Genomic DNA, 21972 nt, shown 5'->3' with positions numbered 1-21972 from the left:
GACTCCACCTTACAGCTGCAGAGAATAGAATCTGTCCCTCTAATTATGCTGTCCCCTACTCCAATTACATTCCTATTTCCATCCCTCACCTGAAAGTGCTGTGGTCAGTTTGCTCATCATCCCCACCACAGTTCCCACTTCCGTCTACACAACTTGCAAGAGCCTTATAACTGTTTATACAACTGCAGGGGCCAAGGCTCTTAACTTTTAACCCTCTGGGTTTTCATAAACCTCACCTGCAGTCAAACCCATCTATCCTTGATCACAGACTAATTTTAAATTATTTAATCTGAAGAGTAAGACCGCCTCTGAAGCAAAGTGCTCCCCATTTGTGTGGCATTAAACAAAAGGAAGAATCTTACTTCAACAAATGGTAATGGAAGGATCCTTACACAATATTATCTCAGAGAACAACTGGAATACTGAGCAGAACTAATGTACATTCCATTGAACTGTAGCATATCTTGCGGGTAGTCCTTAAAGAAGTGAATAAGCTTTCAAGATTGTTGTAACAAACAAGGAACTTCTTGTGAGGAAGTAAACAGTAGAATTGAATGCATAATAAGCAATTACAGACCATACTGTTAAGTTGATGGTGCTTGTCTTATTTAAGTTGTATATTCAATAAAGTTAGTTAATCCTTAAAAACATCCAATCTTGTGGATTAGTTTTGTCAGTTACATAGCGCTCTTTGGCGTTCTCATTAAACTTTAGGGGTCTTCAACAGGATCATAATAATACTTATCTTTTAGATTTTGGAGCAAATGACTACAAGGCAAATGCCTTCTAAACAACAGCTACAACATTGCAAGATGTTGGGGTAAATATTAATCATGCACTCAGAATTAAAGGGAATATTTGCGATATCTTGTATAACATTTTATTATTATAAATATGAAATGTTAAGATACTGACATGCTGCAAATAAATTCATTTTTGTTTCATATCACTTACATTGCTATTGATCTTTCATACAAAAATATTACTAAGCAATTTGGTAAAGTTCTGTAACTCATACCTGTGCTTCGGGGGTAACATGTTTGTCTCGCTCTTGCAAAGTCATTTTACAGTATGATTGCAAAGCCAAATAGTTCTTTCGTTTCCATTTTCTGTCAAACTTGTCAGCATGTTGTTTGCAATATGCAAAAAATGGATCTGCTATATCCTGTTCCAAAAGACCAAAAGGAGAGATGCTTCAATTTTCCATAAATGTTATTTAAATTACACCAAGGGCTTTTTGCTGTTGGAAAAAATTGTGATGGCATCTGCCCTGGTAGTATTTTTTCCACAGATCGGCAACAATTACAGCAAACAATGTTTCAGATCTAAAAATTGAGCAGCTGGCTACAATCTACAACAGACGCTTTTACATGCTATAAGCACATGTTTACATTTCAAAAACTATAATATGTACTGATATTAAAAGCAGTTTATTTTTAATCCATTGCTTTGTCTCACATTAATCTGAAACAAATTTCCATAAAATCTGATTCTAATACATGCATCTTGAAGATGCATCGCCCTTGACAACATGTATCCACTCTTCCCTTCACAACTTTATATTATAAAAGGATGCTGGATTAAACTTAATAAAAATCAAAAGAACTACAGATGCTGTAAATCAGGAACAAAAACAAAGTTCTGGAAAAGCTCAGCAGCTCTGGCAGCATCTGTGGAGGAGAAAACAGATGCTGCCAGACCTGCTGAGCTTTTCCAGCAACTTTGTTTGTGCTGGATTAAACTTGTTAAATTTACCAAAAATTACAAGCATTCTTGAATTGAATGTAGAAAATCATTCATTTTCCCCACTTTTTGTGCCAAAAGGCCTTTGAAAAAAATATTGCAGAGTAGATTTGACTAAAGTCACTACATTGGAAATCAGGTGACAAGTTGCAAAACGAACAGCAAAGCTACCTCAAAACATATCAGAGGAGGATTACAGGTGGGTACTCAGACTGCTTTAACCCTAACCCTTAGTGCAGAAAAGTAGTCCTGCTCCAGTAGTTACAATTTATATAATTATTTGGTAACAGAACCTGAAGTACATGGAGTCTAAATTTGTTAGAAAAGCAATGATGTCTGGCAACAAAGATTCACAAACTACTGATAGTAGTATATCAGGTGAACAAAGCCACAATAAATGCAAATTAGTACTGTTTGAAGGAGTGTAACCAAAAAGCAGAGAAGTTTGGCTGAACTGATTAAGAAACTTCAGCAAATTATATTCCATTTAAAAAATGTTCAGCAAGAAAAACGACAGGTAAGGGATAGTGCTCATTTAATAGAGACTTATTATCTTGCAAAGAATACTACGCCTAAGAATTGCAATTATTTGAAAAATCAGAAGCCCACCCACCAAGAATTTGATAAAAAGGGGAAAAAAATGAGTTCAAACTAGCCATAAGTATAAAAATAGATTGCAAGAATTTTGACAAGTATATTACAGAAAATGTAGCTAAACATTAGCCCTTTAGAAGCAGAAACAATTACCATAAGGGAATAAGAAAACTGCACAGTGAACAAATACTTTGCAAAAGTCTTCATAGTAGAAAATACAAGTTACATACCAGAAATAAGATGGCAATCTGCAGCCAAGAGTGAAGAATTTAAGATAATGAAGCATTGGAGTAGCTTGAACTAAAATGTGACAAATGCCTAAGACCTGGTGGCAGCATCCTTGAATTCTAAAAAGGGAGCTACACAGATATACTGAAAGATTCTCCAATCCATTCCGCTGTGATACCAGCAGGTTGAAACATATATCTAACACTATTATTCAAGAAAGGAGGGAAAGAGAAAACAAGAAACCTACAAGCCAGTTAGCCTAACATCAGTTGCCAAGAACCTGTTGTAATCTATTCAGAAAGTCTTAACAATACACTTAGAAAACCATAGGATGATTAGAAGCACTGTACATTGTTTGACAGAAGTGAAATTGTTTGATAAATTTAGTAGGAGATACTAATAACTGCTGATGTTGGAGTCAGAGATAACACAGTGTGGAGGTGGAGGAACACAGCAGGCCAGGCATCATCAGAGGAGGAGGAAAGTTGACACTTCGGGTCGGGACCCTTCTTCAGAATGATCCTGACTCGAAATCTCAACTTTCCTGCTCCTCTGATGCTGCCTGGCCTGCTGTGTTCCTCCAGCTCCACACTGTTATCTCTGATAAATTTAGTAGTTGCTTTATGCTTTAACTAATATAATGGATGCAGGGGAAGCAATAGGTGTAGTGCATTTGGAGTTCTGGAAAGCAGGTGATAAACTGTCATAAAATATGGTAATAGACAAAGCAAATACTAATAGAGTTGGAAGTGATATATTAGCAAGAGCAGTGGATTGGATGATAGACAGAAAGATAAGAATGGGGATAAAGAGACATTTTCCAAGCTGGTGAGTTGTAACTAGGGAAGTTTTGTTTGCGATCTACATTAATGACTTGGATGAAGTAACCACTGGGGTTGTAGCCAAATTTGCTGGCAACATAAACGTAGGTAGGAAGAAAATTAGTACTCTGCAAAGGGTGAAAGATAGATTAAATGACTTGGCAAAATTTTGGAAGATGGAACCTGGTTGCTGATTTTGGCAAGAAGAATAGAAAATCAGAGTAAACTATTTGGATGGAGAGATACTGAATGCTTCAGTTCAGAGACAGCTGGATGCTTTCAGACATGAATTACAAAACGTCAGCACGTAGATACAGCAAATAATTAGGAAAACAAATGGAATGGGCCTTTACCGCAAAGGAAAGGAAGTAAAAAATTGTGCAGTCTTCGTTTTACAATAAGGGTTATTGCTGGGTCCCCAAAGTGTGACGTGTACAGCTTTGGTCACTTTACTTTAAAAAGGTCATATTTGCAACTGGAAGTCAATAATTACGGCGACCAGAAAATAAACTATAGTTCAGGCCACAATCAGATGAGCAATGATTTTAACGAATGGTGGCGCAGGCTCAAGATGCCTGCTCAACAGCCCACTCTGGCTCCTATTTCTTATATTTTGCTGTTCAAATGGTATGTTAGCTTTTACTGCAAGGGGATGATAGCACAAGAATAAAGAAGTATTGCTACAGAGTATGACAAGACCACGCCCTGAATATTGTGTGCCATTTGGTCATACTATTTAAGAAAGGCTACACATGTATTGGAAACAGTACCACAAAGGTTGGTATCCAATTTGAGAAGGTTGCCATATGGCAAGGCAGAGTAAGCTAGGGGTTTACGAAAATTAGTGGAGATTTCATCCAACCATACATGCTTCTGAAGGGATTGACAGTAGAACTATGGGTAGAATTGTTGTGTCCCTGGGTAGCATAGGCAATGGTCAGAATGTTGGGAAAATACATTGAAATGAAAAACAAAAATTAGGAATCACAACATCGAGAAAAAAATCCCTAATTCTTCCCTTAAGCTTTGCCCCAACTCTCAGGTCACAGCAGTTACCTATGGCTGCAACAATTCCTTGTTCCTGCCTTGATCTAACTCGGTCTTCACCAAAATGTCTTTGCATGCACCATGGGCAACATCTTCCTCCAGCCATTGTACATGTAAGTCAGCATGGGCAAACCACCATACTCCATTCATCATCACACCAGCTCTTGGTCCAACTCTTACCAATTCAGCATTTCAGGACTACGTATTGAAGTTCAGGGGCATTCTGCGGTTATATGCATTTACCAGATTGCAGTGTATGCGGAGACATACAGTTCTTCAATCCAAACTGGATGCGAGTTACAGCTTTTAGCTTACTTTGTAGTGCTCAACTACTTGAGTACTTGGATGCAGCCTCTACAGTTTCCATTGCTTTTTAATGCATTGGCTACAGAGTCAGAGATGTACAGCACAGAAACAGACTCTACGGTCCAACTCGTCCATGCCGACCAGATATCCTATATAAATCTAGTCCCATTTGCCAGCATTTGGCCCATATACCTTTAAACCCTTCCTATTCATATACCCATCCAGATGCCTTTAGATTTTATAATTGTACCAGCCTCCACCACTTCCTTTGGCAGCTCATTCCATATACGCACCACTCTGTGAAAAAGTTGCCTCAAGTTCCTTTTATATCTTTCCCCTCTCACCCTAAACCTATGTCCTCTAGTTTCAGACTCCCCCCAACACCTGGGAAAAATCCCTATCTATTCATCTTATCCATGCCCCTTGTGATTTTATAAACCTCTGTAAGGGCACCCCTCAGCCTGCGATGCTCCAGGGCAAACATCCCGAGCCTATTCAGCCTCTCGCAATAGCTCAAACATGCCAACCCTGGCAACATCCTTGTAAATCTTTTCTGAACCTTTTCTAGTTTCACAACATCCTTCCTATAGCAGGGAGACCAGAACTGTATGCAGTATTCCAAAGTGGCCTAACCAATGTTCTGTACAGTCACATGACCTCCCAACTTCTATACTCAATGCACTGACCAATAAAGGCAAACATACCAAACACCTTCTTCATTATCCTATCTACCTGCAACTCCACTTTCAAGGAACTATGAACCTGTACTCAGAGGTCTCTTTGTTCAGCAACACTCCCCAGAACATTACCATCAGGTGTAGGAGTCCTGCCCTGATTTGCCTTTCCAAAATGCAGCAGCTCATTTATCTAAATTAAACACCATCTGCCACTCCTTGGGCCATTGGCTCGTCTGATCAAGATCCCATTGTACTCTGAAGTAATCTTCTTCGCTGTCCACTACACCTTCAATTTTGGTGTCATCTGAAAACTTACTAACCATATCTCCTATGTTCACAACCAAATCACTTATATAAATGGTAAAAAGCAGTGGACACAGCACTGATCCTTGTGGCACACTGCTGGTCACAGGCCTCCAGTCTGAAAAGCAGCCCTCCACCACTGCCCTCTGTCTTCTACCTTTAAGCCAGTTCTGTATTTAAATAGAAAGTTCTCCCCGTATTCCATATGATCTAACCTTGCTAACTAGTCTACCATCAGGAACCTTGTCGAACACCTTACTGAAGTCCACAGAGATCACATACTCCGCTCTGCCCTCAATCTTCTTCGTTACTTCTTCACTACTGGTTCTTCAATGCTCAACTGCAGGCTGCCAAAGCGTATGGTTTCCATTTTTTTTTTTAAGTGAAGAGGAACAGAGTTTATCACAGTGGAACAAAGAACAGAACAATGAACAGTCATGCAAGTGGACATTGCTATGCAGTACTGTGTTACATCAATCACCTCCAGCATGAATCAGCAGCTTAAGCAGCAAGCAAGCTAGCTGCAAGTGCTTCAATCAAGTCGCTATGTCTGGAAGCCAAAACCATGCAGTCTTGATCGCCAGAGGACATCTGAATGCCAGAGACCGTGAAATTTCTTCCTTGATAAGTTAAGGACACAGGTCAATGATGTGCTCACCAGACTGTGCTATCAAATCTAATCCAGAGAGAGAAGCCACTGGAGGTGAAAGTCACATTTCACATCCTGTTCAACCTTGTTACATCCTTTCTTAAAGCCAGTGTTTAAAATGGGTGAATCACAGAATTACTGTGATACAGAATGAGGCCATTCAGTTCATTGCGTTAGTACTAGATCTGAGTATTATGACTTAATACCATTCTTCTGCCTTTTCTCCATAACCCTGAATATTGTTTCTTTTAAAATAGTAATTTATTGTCCCCTTGAATGCCTTAATTGAACCTGCCTCCACACTTCCTGGCAGTGCATTCCAGATCCTAATTACTTCTATAAAAAAGTTGTTCCTCAAACCACTTCTTTTGCAAATTACATCTGTGCCTTCTTGCTCTTGATTCCATTTTTGAGAGGGAATAGTTTGTCCCCAGACTCTGTCCAGAACCCTCATGATTTTGAAAACTTATCAAATCTCCCCTTGGCTGTCTACTCTCAAAGACAGGTAGTGCAAGATTGTCCAATTTTTCCTCAATGAAGAGCCTACTCCCTAGAACCATTCTCATAAACTTCGCCTGCAGTCTCTTTAATGTGTTCACATCCTTTCTGTAGTGTGGTGACGAGAACCCTACAGAATATTCTAGATGAGGTTTAACCAACGTCCACATAAGTTCAGCATAACCTCCTTGTTCCAGTGACGTTTGCCCCTATTAGTGAATCCCAGGATAGTTGTGCTTTATTAACTGCTCACCATATCTGTTTTGTTTAGTGACCTATGTACGAATACACCAATGTCTCTCTGCTCCTGCACATCTTTCTGGGCAGCACCCTTTACTTTGTATTGATCTTCATGTTCTATCATAACGCATCACATCACACTTCTCGGCAGTAAACATTATCGGCCACCATCTGCCCACTCAACTCAAAAAACATCCTTTCATAGTTCTACACTGCAGTCTTCATGGTTTACAATGCTTCCAAGACTTGTATCATCTGCAAATTTGAAAGTTGTCCATGCACAGCCAGATTAGATCATTTACATAACAGGAAAAGCAAGGGTTCCAAACCAACCTCTGGCAAACTTCAGCACAAGCCTGCCTGAAATGAGGAAAATAAGCTTAACGTTTCCTACCTGTCACCCAATTATGTTACTACAGTCCCACTTATTCCACGAGCTAGACCTTGTCTCACTATTGTGTGGCTCTGTTTCAAATGCCTTTTGGAAATCTACATATAGTATATCAACAACATTTCCCTCATTAACTCTGTTAACTCATAACATTTTAAGTTAAATATCATTCTCCCCTGAAGAAATCTGTGCTGACTCTTCTCATTTTTCTTCAATGTCTGAGATGACTTGCATTTATGCTCAAAACTTTACTGAAAAACCTATTACTATTAGCATTTTTTGTTATTGCAGATTTATGACATTTTTAGTAGTTTTCTTATTTACAGATACAGAAGTTCAGCAAAGCCCTGCATGCAATCACTTAATTTTCTTCTGATTCATTGCCAACATTAGTCCTGTTATGACTGTTTGCTGGATTTCCAAAAACCCCTCACCTCTTTCCATCTTGATTGAGAATTATTTTTATTAAGTGCCTAAGCTTCATTTCCACATCATTATGTCACCAGTTTCTTAATGTAATGATATATTCTTCTGTAACCTTCCTCTTCTGCTTTTACGGTACTCTCCCTTATGGTAAGAAACCAGATACTGTTAAATCTGACCTAATGTTCCATCCCTATCATATTCAACTCTCTGGATTCCTGCTTCTGGTCTTTCATTTCTTTCAACCTTTCCAGGCAATACAATCTACTCCTAATTTAAAGTTATTAATTTCAAGTTATTTGATAATCTTCTTTATGCACTAAGTTCACACTGGTGCTGTTATTTATGTTTTGTAGTTTAGATAATAAAAATTTTTTAATGCAAAAGAATAATCAGCAACAGATTGGATCAGTAGTTCAGTCATGTCACACTCAATCTCCTGCTCTCAGGCATTTACTATAGCTTTAATTCATTCTTGGGAGATGGACTCACTGGCCAATCTAACATTTATTGCCTATTCTTAGTACAATGCGTGGTTTACTGGGCTATGTCAGGAACAGCTAAGAATCAAACACTGAAGTGTATGTGAAACTGGAGTCACATATAGATCAAACCATGCAAGGACAGCATGAACATTTTTGTGACAGTGTCAGTTTCACATACATGTTTACTGATACTATTTTATTCTTCAATTTTTTTCCCAAAAATAAATAAAAATTCTCAAATTGCCATGGTAGAATTTGATCTCAAGTTTTATGGATCATTAGTCTAAACCCTAATAACATAACTACTACACCGCTATACATTTACACCACCAGATGCAAAAGCATGTTATTTTACTAATCATGAGGATTGACTCCAGGTTGCAGAGATCAAAGGCCCATGTCAACCATTATGCCTTGCACTGTCCTCAAGTGGTCAAATTTCTTCAAACAAAGGGGACAACATGATAGAGCCTGATCACCATCTCACTTAAAATCAAGAAATTTACAGTAGACATCACTGAATTAGCAAGAACTAGAGCACTTGCTTTATTTAAACCCAATGAGATGAACACTTCTACATTCTGCCCTCCCTAAAAATCAACTGACTCCATCTAAACCTCAAGGATGGACTTCTTTGAATCTTTATGTTTGTGTATTTAAACAGCAGCAAATGTACTCAAAGAGAGTTGAATAATCATCAATTTTTCTGTTTCTTGTAAACTGTATGAAAACATTGTGGTAATGTTAGTGGACTATCAATCCAGAATGCCAGAAGAATCTTCTGGGCAAAAAAGTTTGAAGCTAAACACGGCACATGGTAAAAATGGATTTCAATAAAATCTGGAATTTGAAAACAAGCTAGACCAACGGCTACCATGTAATCAACGTTGATTGTTGGAAAAATCCAGCCAGTTAATTCTTTTTTTTTAAAACAGAAGGAAATCTGCTGTTCTGAAGTAGTCTGGCCTATAAGTGACTTCAGATTCACCACAACGTGGTTGACTCTTAACTAGGGAGTCAATCTCAACTACGATGGACAATAAATGACGACCTAGCCAATCATGCCCACAACCCGTGCACAATATAAAAAAAGCTGATGTCTGATGTTGAGTCATCTAGTGCAAATAAAATGAGGCTGAGCAGCAAAGAAAGTTAATAAAAATTTATGAAAGTACAGTAACTACAATCAAATAACTACTTCATAAAGGTTTCACAGATACGAGTGATGTAAAAGACAGCAATGAGGAAAACGTGCAAGAATGGATCTCGAAATCGTAAATCAGAGTGCTTTAGTATTGACTCGGAGCCATTCAGCCACATAACGTTCTCAACATTAAAGCTTGTGCAACTTAAAACTAAAGTGGAGGTAACATTTCTACCATACTGAAGCACAAAGAATTTACAGAGTTCAATGAACCACTGTTTGAAACGTGATAGATTAAAATTAGAGCAGATTTTTGCTTAATGAAGACTGTTATCTTTAAAGAAAAAGCACGGCTTTCACTAAGTACTGATTTAATACTTGCTAAAACTTTATTGATGCAGAACAGGTTGTTTGAATTTAGCTTATACAATGAGAGACACAGGCCCAACAAAGGCATCATCATTTCCACATTAAGTCTTTTACCATGTCGAACAACTCCAAGAGAAATGGCAGGGCAACACCAACTACTCTACATGATATTCATCAATTTGACCAAAGCTTTTGACACAGTTGGTGAGGAAATGCTATGGAAGACCCTGTCAAAGGCTGGCTGTCCAGAGAAATTCATTAACATTCTCCATCTCCACCATGTATGATGAGAGTGACATTCTCACCAATTGTAAGAATTCTCTGACATTAAAACAGGAAGCAAGGAGAGATGCATCATCACCCTCACACTTTTCCTTGATTCGTTCACGGGATGAGGGCATCGCTAGCAAGGCAGCATTTATTGCCCATCCCTAATTGCCCAGAGGTCAGTTAAGAGTCAACCACATTGCTGTGGGTCTGGAATCATGTGTAGACTGACCAGGTAAGGATGGCAGTTTCCTTCCCTAAAGGACATTAGTGAACCAGATGGGTTTTTCCTGACAATCAGCAATGGATTTATGATCATCATTAGACTCTTAATTCTAGGTATTTATTGAATTCAAATTCCACCATCTGCCATGGCAGGATTTGATCCCGGGTCCCCAGAAAGTTATCTGGGTCTCTGGATTAACAGTCCAGCGTTAATACCACTAGGCCATCACTTCCCCATCTTTATCACCAACATTCTTCATCTTGTCAAGAACAAGCTTCCCAGTGGGGTGGACATTGTCTATTGAATGGACGGAAAACTTTTCAACCTCAACAGGTTGAAATCCAAGAAGAAAATGACAGTGACATAACTCATGGAACTTCACTATGTAGGTTACAATGTCATCTCCGCTCTCTTGGAAGAGAATCTCCAGAAGTTGCTTAATGCCTTTGCGAGTAGCATACTGAAAAATTGGTCTCAGGTTCAAGCTCAAGATGACTTTATCAATCCATCCAAGGGCAAGTTCAGGCCTACACCTCCATCAAGATCTGAATCCATTAAGATATAGACTGGATCTGCAGCCGGTGGTGAGGAAACCAAAGAAAAAAAAACACTTAACCTCATCCTCACCAATCTACCTGCCGCAGACACATCTAACCATTACAGTATCAATAAGAGTTAACACCAAACAGTCTTGTGGAGTTCAAGTCCCATCGGTGCACTGAAAATACCCTCCAACGTGCTGCATGGTATGATCACTGTGCTTAACGGGACAAACTTCAAACAGATCTAGCAATGCAAAACTGGGCATCCATGACACACAGTGGACCATCAACAGCAGCAGAATCATACTCCCAACACAATCTTTAACCTCAGGGCCTGGCATATCTCCCACTACCATCAAGTAGGAGATCAACCCTGGTTCAAAGGGGATTGCAGGACGGCATGCCAGGAGCAGCACCAGGCATACCTGAAAATGAGGTGTCAACCAGGTGAAGTTACCAAACTGGAACAAAAACAGAAGTTGCTGGAAAAGCTCAGCAGGTCTGGCAGCATCTATGAAGGAAAAAATCAGGGTTAACGTTTCAGGTTACCAAAAAGCATAAACATCAAGTAAGAGTTTGATTTGATTTATTGTAATCACACGTACCTAAGTACAGTGAAAAGCTTTGTTTGGAGAACTAATCAAACAGAAGGCCTAAAACAGCTCAATGTAAAAAGATCTTTGACTTGACTTGTTTTTGACAGAAGTTGTGCCTGAATGTGCATTTACCTACTCCAATAATGAAATACCTTTGGAAAACCAGCAACAAATGATAAACTACTGAAACAGGAAACTGATCAATAATTTTAGTTTTTTTAACGACAAAAATTAAAGTTTAAAACAGCAATGCTTTCTCATATTAATTACATGTAGTCAAACCGATGCTTCCTCATCCTTTATTTCTTTATTCAGACTTTAATAAGCCATTTTGTGTTGCAATATGTAGGTCAATGATATATTGAGCTGCTACATTCGTCTCTTTAAAATGACATTTAAATGTAGCTAATAAGCAAAAAACCATTACCTGGAAGGACAGTTATGATATGGACATTTATTCTCAGCTATTCAAAAGAGAAAAGGTAAAGTGGGAAGACGTATAACTGTAATTGTGGGTTCACCTCTTCAGCAGCTGCTTCGGAAAGTAGCCCTTCTCTTTGAGCACAAGTCACATGGAAATACGCTCTGCACATACCAGCATCACAGCTTACGCACACTCCAGTTCGAGCAAATCGCATGTCTTCGCATAAACTACACTCCTGAACAAGCAACAGAAGAAAATCAGTCAGGAAGTTGTCTAAGCATTGTAGCTGAACCAAGGCTGAATGATTCAGCAGAAATCATGCAACAAGTATACACGTGAAAATACTATCATGACTGGGTTGATGGAGAACACACACAACACACTTAGAATGTTCTGAAATGGCATTGATTATTTAATACGAAGAAGAATGGACTTGAGACAGTATTCAAGTTAAACTGCATACTTCAAAGAGCAGCCTGAAACTGCTCAATGTAAACGGATCTTTGATTTTGCTTTATTTTTAACAAAAATTATTCCTAAATATGCATATGCCTGCTCTAATATTGAAATACCTATTGATACCAGCAATGAGTGATAAACTATTGAAACAAGGAAACTTTTCTAGAAATGTGCACTATTGCAGTCAATGTGAAATATAAAACTAATTACTTAACAAGAACCATGAAACCTACCACTGTAGCCCTGCAATTTCTACAAAAACTAATGTGCTGTATGAAGGTCACATGTCAATGTCACTGCACACGTTAAGAAAAATGTTTTTGTTCATACATTATGTGAGTATAACAAAGAACTAAATAGTTAAAAAGGGCTGCAATCTTTACAGAAGGAGCCACGACACCAACTATCAGGACAAATCTGCCATGCAATATTTATGAATAAATGAGTGAGAATTAGCCATGTAATCATCTGGCACATACAGCAAACTTTTTAATTAACCGGCATCTACGGAACCACGAGCGTGCCAGTCAATCAAATATTCCAGTTGATTGAGAGGTCCACATAATCAATGTAAAAACACACACTTAGTAACAGAAACACAATGCAAGAGGTTTACACATCACTGTTATATTATTTACAGCATGAGTCACATAAATAATAATGAAACTTTGCCTTAAATAAAACTTACCAGCAGAGAGCCTTCTCATTCACACCCTCAACTGACTATTCAGCCAAGACGGAGATCGCGATATTACAGTAAACATCAGGTATTTGAGGTATATAATTTTTGCAAGTTTTGAGTGTGGCAGTTCATAAGGTGTGGGCTAAAACAATGCTTGCTGTATTATCATTTATAGCTTACTTAGGGGACAGTGAAGAACCAAGGAACAGCTAAGAAACTGGCTCACTAACCATAAACTGATTCAGAATTTGTTATTAAAAATAGGAATATAGGACAAAAAAAAAACAGAAAATGCTGCAGAACCTCAGCAGGTCTGCAGTCTCTGTGCAAGGAGAATCAAAGTTGATGTTTCAAGTCTGGCATTTGATGCGTTCGATCTTCAAGGCTCAAGAACCGCCAATGCTGTGGGTAGAACGTTTATAACCAAGTTTGCTGTTGACACCAAGTTATTACCACACTAAGTGGTTGGGAGCAGAGAATAGAAAAGGGACATGATAGGTTAAGGTAAAAGGTCAAAAGTGCACCAGATGGAATTCAACTCTAGGAAGTGTGCAGTTACCCCCCACACTTCATTAGTTAAGAAAAAATGGGATTATTTTTTAAATATTGAGAAGTTAGAAAGTGTGGAGAAGCAGAGACTTCCTGGTTTATACACACAACTCATTAAAACTAGTGGACATTCATACAAAATAATCAACATTATATGGAAAAATTTGTTTTCATCTCAACAGGGCTGGCAAACAAAAGAACAGAATCGATGGTTAGAATGTTGTAAAAGGCGTCAGAGGGCCTCAGCTAACTTTTTGTGAAGGCCTACTGCATCTTCAGACCTTAGGCTTTTGACGTCAGCTGCCAGGCTTCCACTGGGATCAAAGGCAGTTGGGAGGGTTAGTCAGGTGCTTTGCTAGCCAGAGATCAGCAACTATACTGATCTGGGGAAGCAGTGGTTACTGCCAATACTAAATCATCCCTTGGTCCTTGGATCAAGAAGGAATCCAGACACAGGTGAGTGATAGAGCAAAAGGTAGTGCAAGACTGGAATCAGCAGATTTCCATGGGCTCCTAATTCCTCATGTGGGGTGCCTTGAGATGAGGGATCACTGCCCAAAAAGCCTATAAATCGAACCTCCCAGAGTTGTACACGTGTTTCATACAAAGTTCTTAGTCACATTTGTAAACTTAACCTTAGTGGAAATCTTTGGTGACTGCCCCAAGATCTTTTTACAAATCAATAATTTTATCTAACCTTTAAATCTGTTTACTGCCAATCTGCTTTAACATTATCCTTATTTCAGATGTTCAAGAACAAACAAGAACATTTTCAGCGTCACACAAATATATAGTCTTACCTTGGCACCATATTTTGAATAGTTCATTTCTGTAAGAGTAACAGGACGAAGTCTGTCTATATCTCCAAATGCCACACCAGGGACATAAAGGGCACAAACAACATGAACCCACCTGAAGAGAAAATGCACATACAATCAGTGAAACCAGTAGCACATTTAGCTCATAGTGTCTGTGCTGGTAATTTAAAGCAGCAGACTTGCTCTGCCCCCCAGCCCTCTATTTTGTCTGGAATCTCAACTTCCTCATTAACACTCCTGTTTAAGATTATCCACGGTATCAGCTGCCACCTACCTTTTAGGTAGCATGTTATATCCTGACAACATTGAAAATTTTTTTTTATATATCCTCTAGATCTTCATCCAATGACTTTAAATCTATGTCTTCAGGTCATGGATCCTTCCACTAATGTGGATAAGCTCACTCTACTCATCCTATGATTTTGAATTTTTTTTGTTGGATCACTTCTTAACCTGTTTGTTCCAAAGACAACGGTTCTTACTTTTCCAGCCTATTAATACCTGAAGACTTGCATCCTTGGTAACACAGGAACGTAGATCTTAAGAACGGGGGTATGCAAAGAGAACCTTCAAGCCTGTTCCAACATACAGCAAGATCTTGGCTGATCTGCTTGTGACCTCCTCTTCCTCTGGAAATTCAATAACCCATCCTCAACTCCCTCCTCTGTCAAAATACAACCTAACTCAGCTTTGAATAATTTAAAAAGCCAGCTTCTGGGAAAGAGAATTTCAAATGATAAGACCTCAAAATAAATCCTCTCCTCTTTCTTAAAAGGGAGGCCTTTTATTCTTAAACTGTGTCCTTTAGCTTTAATTTTCTCCCCATGAAGAAACATCCTGCAGGTATCCACCCTATTTAGACCCCTCAGGATCTTGTGCACTTCAATAAGATCATCTCTCATGCTTCTAAACTCCAATGAGCACAAGTTTTTTATCCCACAAAATGTGCCGAGTTGATTATTATCTAAACTGCTTCTGAAGTAATTATATTTTCTTTCAAATAACAGGACCAAAACTATACACAGTACTCCAGGTATGGTCTCACCACCACTGTGGTGAAGCCATAGTAAAACTTCCACACTTTTAGAATCCAGACCAATTGCAAAAAAAAAAATCTTACTGCCCGTCCCTTGCTCTATATGCATGGTAAGATTGAGAGATTCATTCAGTGCACCCAGATTCCTCTCAACCAGGGTTCTGCAATCTCACTATATTTAAACAAGACACTACTTTTCTTGTTGAAATGGTCATGTTTACATTACCCATGTTACCTTCACTGTACTCCATCTTTTAAATGTTTGACCACTCAACCGGTCAATATCACTGTGAAGACTCATTACTTCCTCTTAACAGCTTACTTTCCAATCTATCTTGGCATCATGAGCCAAATTTAGCTACCATTTATTTGGACCCCTAATCCAAATCATTTACATATAGTTTATAAATAGGTTGCAGCCCCATCGCTGATGCCTGTTGCACTGCAGTAGTTACAACCCATGAGAGACACATTTATCCCGAACCCTGCTTCCTGTTGGCCAATCAACCCTTGATCAATATTAATGTTATCCCCTACACCATGGGCTTTTATCTTGTGCAGCAAGCTTTTATGTGGCACCTTATCAAATGGAAATCCAATATGCCACATCCACTGGTCTCCCATCATTAATTTTACTTTGTCTTATTAACATCCTGGTAAACCTCCTCTATATCACACTTGCAGCTAAAGTGAATCTATAACTTTGTCAACTTGGATATAATCTTCAAAAATACATGTAAAAATACTAAAACAATGTTCAAGACAGCCAGTGTAATCAAAGGTGAACAGAGAGTAAAGTACATTTCACACATGCTTTAACTCCTTTTAGAAGTATAATAATCAATTTCAGCTGGTACAATACAAGTGGTTCTACAACTGATTTCAATGCTTATGTTTAGGCAAAGAAAAGTGAAATAGACCAGCTTTTCATTATTGATCAGTGAGACACACTTTTAGAAAATGGGCAAGATTAGGATCTAATTTGGCATTATACTCCCTGCAACACCAAGGTTTAAATATGAATGAATCACATAAGAAGAGGTTCAACTCAGGGAATCAATGCCTCACGTTCTCATGGCAGGTGGATGTGAATATCTGCTGCAGCCTGGAACAAAACCCCTTTCCCAGATAGATGGTGTGCAATGTCAGATCTAGCTAGGTCAGTTGGCTAGATGGAATAAAATAATACAGCTCAAAATAATGTCAATAGCACAAATTCAATTTTCATTCTTGCTGAGGTAGACATGGGATCTGTCTTCTCAGTTTGCCCCTGAAGAGTTGGGGGGGAGCAGTTGGGCAAGGGCAAACTATCACTGACAAAAACTACAAAGAAATTGATTAAGGATGAAACATTTGATGTCAATCAGCCAAGGATCTACATTTAAGCAAAGCACACAACACATTTTTCTCATAAGCACAAGGCTGGCTGCATGACCAGCCACTTTCAGCAAATGCTAATGGTAACTCTTCAGTTCTACTAAGTTTCCTTTTCCATTTTCTACCTTTGTTTTACTGACCTTTTTACAAATTTGAAGCCTGACCTTTAACAAAAGCAATTGTGAAAGGGGGTTGGAAATAACACAATTGCAAATAATTCGACTTTTTTTAAAAATCCCTGAATATTTGCTTATCCTCGTTACTTGACACTGCAGCATGAAACGGCATGTAAATTCCCAACCCTTTTTTTCTCCCAGTGCCCATTTGGTTTATAGGGCTGCAAAACGGTTCTGTATTTTCAGGCAGTCTCTAGACTTCGAGAATAGATCTTTTCGGCACTGTTGCCAGCAGTTAGGGAGAAAAGTGCTTGCCTCAGTGCCTGCTGTCTCTGCTTTTGGAAAATTGTTTTATCTGAGAGAGACTTCCTTTTACTTCCTCTACAAAAAATATGGAGAGGTAAACATTTGATATAGATTTCATCTGCAATTCTGATACAGCTCTCAAAGAGTACCACAATATTGTAAAATATGTATGTTCAAAGAGAAATTTCCAAAAATGTAATGCTTAGAAAGATAAATTAACAGATTTTATGGACAAATAAACTGAGGCATAGTGGAGTGATGACTCACAAGGAGAATTATGCAGGAGGCTGCAGAGAACCCTGAATGTTACTGGTGCCTACAGTTCCAAACATATCAAATCTCCTAAATGATTAATGAAGCACGAGATATCAAACAGCTTAGAGAAATTTGAGACAGAGTACAAAAGTACCATCTTAACTGGCATCAGCAGAGGAAACTGACAGTTTAATGATCTCCAATCTAAATTTATAAGGCAAGTGCAGTAACAGGTATGAGGGATCAGATCTCTCACATTTTAGAAAGGAGAACAAACTTCCAGGAGTGTTCCTAGAACTGTCAACCATAACGGAGCATATTTTTATTTTGGGAACTAAGAACTACAATAACTTCTAAAGGGGATGTTCTACAAACCACATGCAACAAGCCTGTCAACAAGCTTATGAAACTTGAACCTTTAATGAAGAACTACATACTAGCGCAACAAACCTTCCAGCATCTGTTTCTTTAAAAATTCCATCCACATTAGGACACAACTCACAACTTGGTGTTGCTCCACATTTGCAAGCATCACAGAACCAGGGTTCAGTTGAGTTTTCAGAGGCGGAACTCATAATAGAATCACTTTCACCATCAACACCATAGCAACCTGCCAGAAGAGAAGATACATTGATGAAATACCAAGGCTTCACTTCAATGACTTATCTTGTGATGTAACCCCAAGTGAGGGGTGTGTAAGTGATAGCATTAGCCGGAGATTTACGTAAAATTGAAAACACGAATTTCACCCAAATACCTTCAAAAAGACTCGAGCTATTAACTTCAGTTTAAGAATGTTTCTCAGGAATAAAGCAAATACAAATTTTACAAGTATAAAATAGAAAAAGTAGCATCTTAGGTGATGTAAAACTGATATTAGTAAAGATAACTTACTAACATATACAGCTCACAACTTCAAACAAAATTATTACTTGCCTAAATACATAAAAACAGTTCAACTTGCGATCGCAACTGAGATTCCATACAAAACAGAATAATTAAAATCATTTAAAAAAAAACTTATAACTTGTATAAGCATTTTGCTGTAACAACTCAAAATGTTGCATTTCATCACAATGACCTCGCAGGAAGCTGCTCACATTCAATCCAAGATCCATTGTCTGCGTGTTTGCAATGTCAGTGCTGCTTTATAATAATCACAAATTCCACATCTGAATTACATTGTGGGATTTTACAGACAATCCCAAAAATAAATTATTCAATTTGTGCATTATTCTGTGAAATTGTATACATTTACTGTGTTTATTTATGTGCTTCTAAATACACATTAAACGGATTATGGGATGCATCAATTAGGAGCTACAACTTCAACCAACTGAAATTCAGTTGAAATCAGATCAAAATATCTCAGAATTGTAGCACTATTTGTACTCAGCATAACTGAAGTTGCAATAATCTTATGTGTTGCCTGTTCATCCTATCTCCTGCCCACAAAACTAGCCAATCGCAGGGTAAAATAAGCCTTTGGGGCTTCCACTAATTGCATTAATTTGCCAAGGGGCTTATAAAAATAAACCAGTTCTTCTGGGAGCAAGAACAGTAAATTACACATCTTAAAAGATTTCATGTATGGTCTCTACTAATGTATTAAAAAATTCAACTGTCGAATGCACAATTTAACCAGCAGAGTACTTTTCTGAGTGCACTTTACTAACTTAAAATGAATTTGTTCAGAAGTGGTTGATTGACACAGTGATTAGATACTTATTTTTGTGATAACCCTACTTTCAGCTGGTACAGTCAAATCTCAAGTCAAGTCATTTTTAAACATTTAATTTTTTTTTTAATTAAAAGCAAAACATTTTTCAAAATAGATTTCAAATTGTTGAAAGATTGGGCTTTCAGCAGGGGAGTAAGAGGCAGCTGCACTTTGGCCTTCTCATTCTATGCTTTAGTAGATTCTTACACTGGACAATATGCATTTTAGTTTTTAGAAAATAACTACATTATGGAATTTGGTCTATTAAATGTACCACTTTCAAAACGCAATCTGTCAAAATGTAATCTTTTCTATTATTAACACTAATCAACATCATGTCCCGAGCAAACACTCTACAACATTTGTCCATCCTGTTCCAAAATGTTTCAAGCAAAATTTTACAGTAGTAATTATAATACATAACATTCACTAAGTTAAAATATTGCTTTATTCTATGATAGTTTTGCATAGATAAAGCATCTACAGTCACATTCTTCAAAATTAAAGAATTATTCTGCTCACTTTTAAAGAAAGCAACATATCGGAGATGCTAAATAGCTACAGAAATGGCAGTAAAGACATTTTTAAAAACTTTAATTTTGCAAATGCTCAGAAAGCAACTCAATTATATTTATGAAACCCAACTAGTGCAACTCAATTTATATTTTCAAGTAAAATGATGTCTGCAGCAATTATAATCTGAAGATAATTCCACTTTCAATGAGTATTATTTCACAAAAATAATTGTTTTCAATTTCATTCCAAGTGCTTAAAGGACTAAAAGTGGTCCACTGCTGGTTTTTCTTCTGTGTTCTGATTTCTATGTTTTTGAGAACAGATTGGACCATGGCTTATATCCTACTTCAGATAGCAGAAAGATATTCAATGTGTTCAATTGCTCCCCATAACACAGATAATGCCATTCAACTCTCATTAAATCACCGAACATGAAAGGGAGGGAGACACCTTTACCCCAGTAATATTTATGTCTTACTCTCCTATCTTAACTTCATGTGATCTGGGAACTTGCTCAAATTGTACCTCTACTTCTCTCAGCTTGATGTGTTTTCTGAAATTTATGGAACGCGAAATTTACAACAGGCACGTAAGTCAATGATTTTTCTCTTGTTGACAAACAACACCATTGTATTATCTTGCTTAAAGTACAAAGCTCTACTGTTAATTATTTTTAAATAGAAACACTTGAAAGAAGGGGTGCTACTTATAAGCTGAGACAATTCTTAGCTCATGGACCAATTCTGAGGACTGGTCTGGTGAGGTTGCAACAAGCACTTGTGATTGATCAGCTCTGGACCTGAAGGAGCCATAATATAGCACAAGGTAGTTGTCACAATATAGTACAATATCACTTTTATGAAATTTGTGCCCTATCTTTGTTTTATCACAGATTACTTGTGATATTGAGGGTGAATTCACCTGCTGTTCCTATATGTTATGAATCATTAAAATGATTTTAGGAGAATTAGGGAGAGGTGATGGTGGTTTAACCCGAGGGTCACCACACCTCAGGCAAGGGCTGAGGTTGAGAAGCAAAGTCCTTCATGGTAACCTCAGCCAGTGAAGGAATTAAACTTATACTGTTGGCATCATTTCATTGCAAACCAACTGTCCAGCTGAACTAACCATCCCCCTAGCTTGTGTTAAGCGTTAAGGAATTTTTCTTAAAGAAATTAGTGAGAAAAGGAAAGTGTATTATAATAAAGAAACAAACTAGACCCACACTTAGAGGTATTGGTTCTCAATTTGGGCATGGATCCGCAGGAACTGTGCGCCCCATAATATCTCACCTCAGTGGCCACTCTTCACAGTATGTGCAGAAAACACAAGTCAGTATTAACTTTGTCCAACGGGTGGAAAGCCCATCCTGATATCCACACATATGCACTAACATCTAAAGAAGCAAGTTAGAAATGAGGTCCAGTGATTCTGGACATTTTTCCACTTATTACTTCAGAGGCACTGAAAGCAACGGTACTGCAATTACACGATTTTGAGTTAGCCTTGTGATTCAACTTTATGTAGAGATTAACTTTCAATTCAACATTGCTGTCAAATGTCAACCTTGGTTTCACTGCATTAAATTTTACAGGCTTTTACCTATATCTGCGGCGGCTGCATTTTGGAGAGAATGCAGGATTCCAGAGATAATGTCAGAGCTGAAAGTCACAGAAAAGATTATGATTTAGTGATGTATTCTTGATGATATGTTTTAAATCTACTTCTGGAGGTTTGATATACTATAGCAGAACAAAGACTACTAACGTCTTCGACAAATTTGTTCTTACCCCTAACTATTAGCATTCAGGTGGCTGGTGGCTGGTAACTGGTAATTAAAGACAGTGATAGTAAAGAATATCTAATGATATTAAATGGGAGAGATACTATAGATCAATCAGACAGCAAATCTCAAAGTTGAAAACTAAAACCACATTCCAAATTATGAATCTTCTTAGAAGAACGGTGATCCAAACACAAAGGAAGATCAATTTTCCTAAACAACAAGGTGCAGGGCTGGATGAACACAGCAGGCCAAGCAGCATCATAGGAGCAGAGCTTGCCCAATGGTACGCTTGGGAACCCTGCAGCCCAATGGTATCAATGTGGATTTCACAAGTTTCAAAATCTCCCCTCCCGCTACCGCATCCCAAAACCAGTCCAGC

General features: G+C 38.0%; 1 protein-coding gene across 1 annotated transcript in view; it reads right to left on the bottom strand.

Annotated features, from left to right (window-relative positions):
- Positions 1-21972, bottom strand: part of phf14 (PHD finger protein 14) — a 69122-nt gene that overhangs the window by 3497 nt on the left and 43653 nt on the right. The window contains exons 5-8 of the mRNA XM_048608390.1: positions 18022-18181; positions 14464-14575; positions 12071-12208; positions 1019-1165 (exon numbers count right to left, since the gene is read on the bottom strand). Of these exons, the coding sequence (XP_048464347.1) occupies positions 1019-1165; positions 12071-12208; positions 14464-14575; positions 18022-18181 (557 nt within the window). The remainder of the gene's footprint in view (positions 1-1018; positions 1166-12070; positions 12209-14463; positions 14576-18021; positions 18182-21972) is intronic.

This window comes from Rhincodon typus, chromosome 2, assembly GCF_021869965.1.
Source record: "Rhincodon typus isolate 14 chromosome 2, sRhiTyp1.1, whole genome shotgun sequence".
Taxonomy (NCBI): Eukaryota; Metazoa; Chordata; class Chondrichthyes; order Orectolobiformes; family Rhincodontidae; genus Rhincodon; species Rhincodon typus.
The sequence above is the reverse complement of the archived record's forward strand: the minus strand, read 5'-3'. Positions and strand labels throughout refer to the sequence as shown.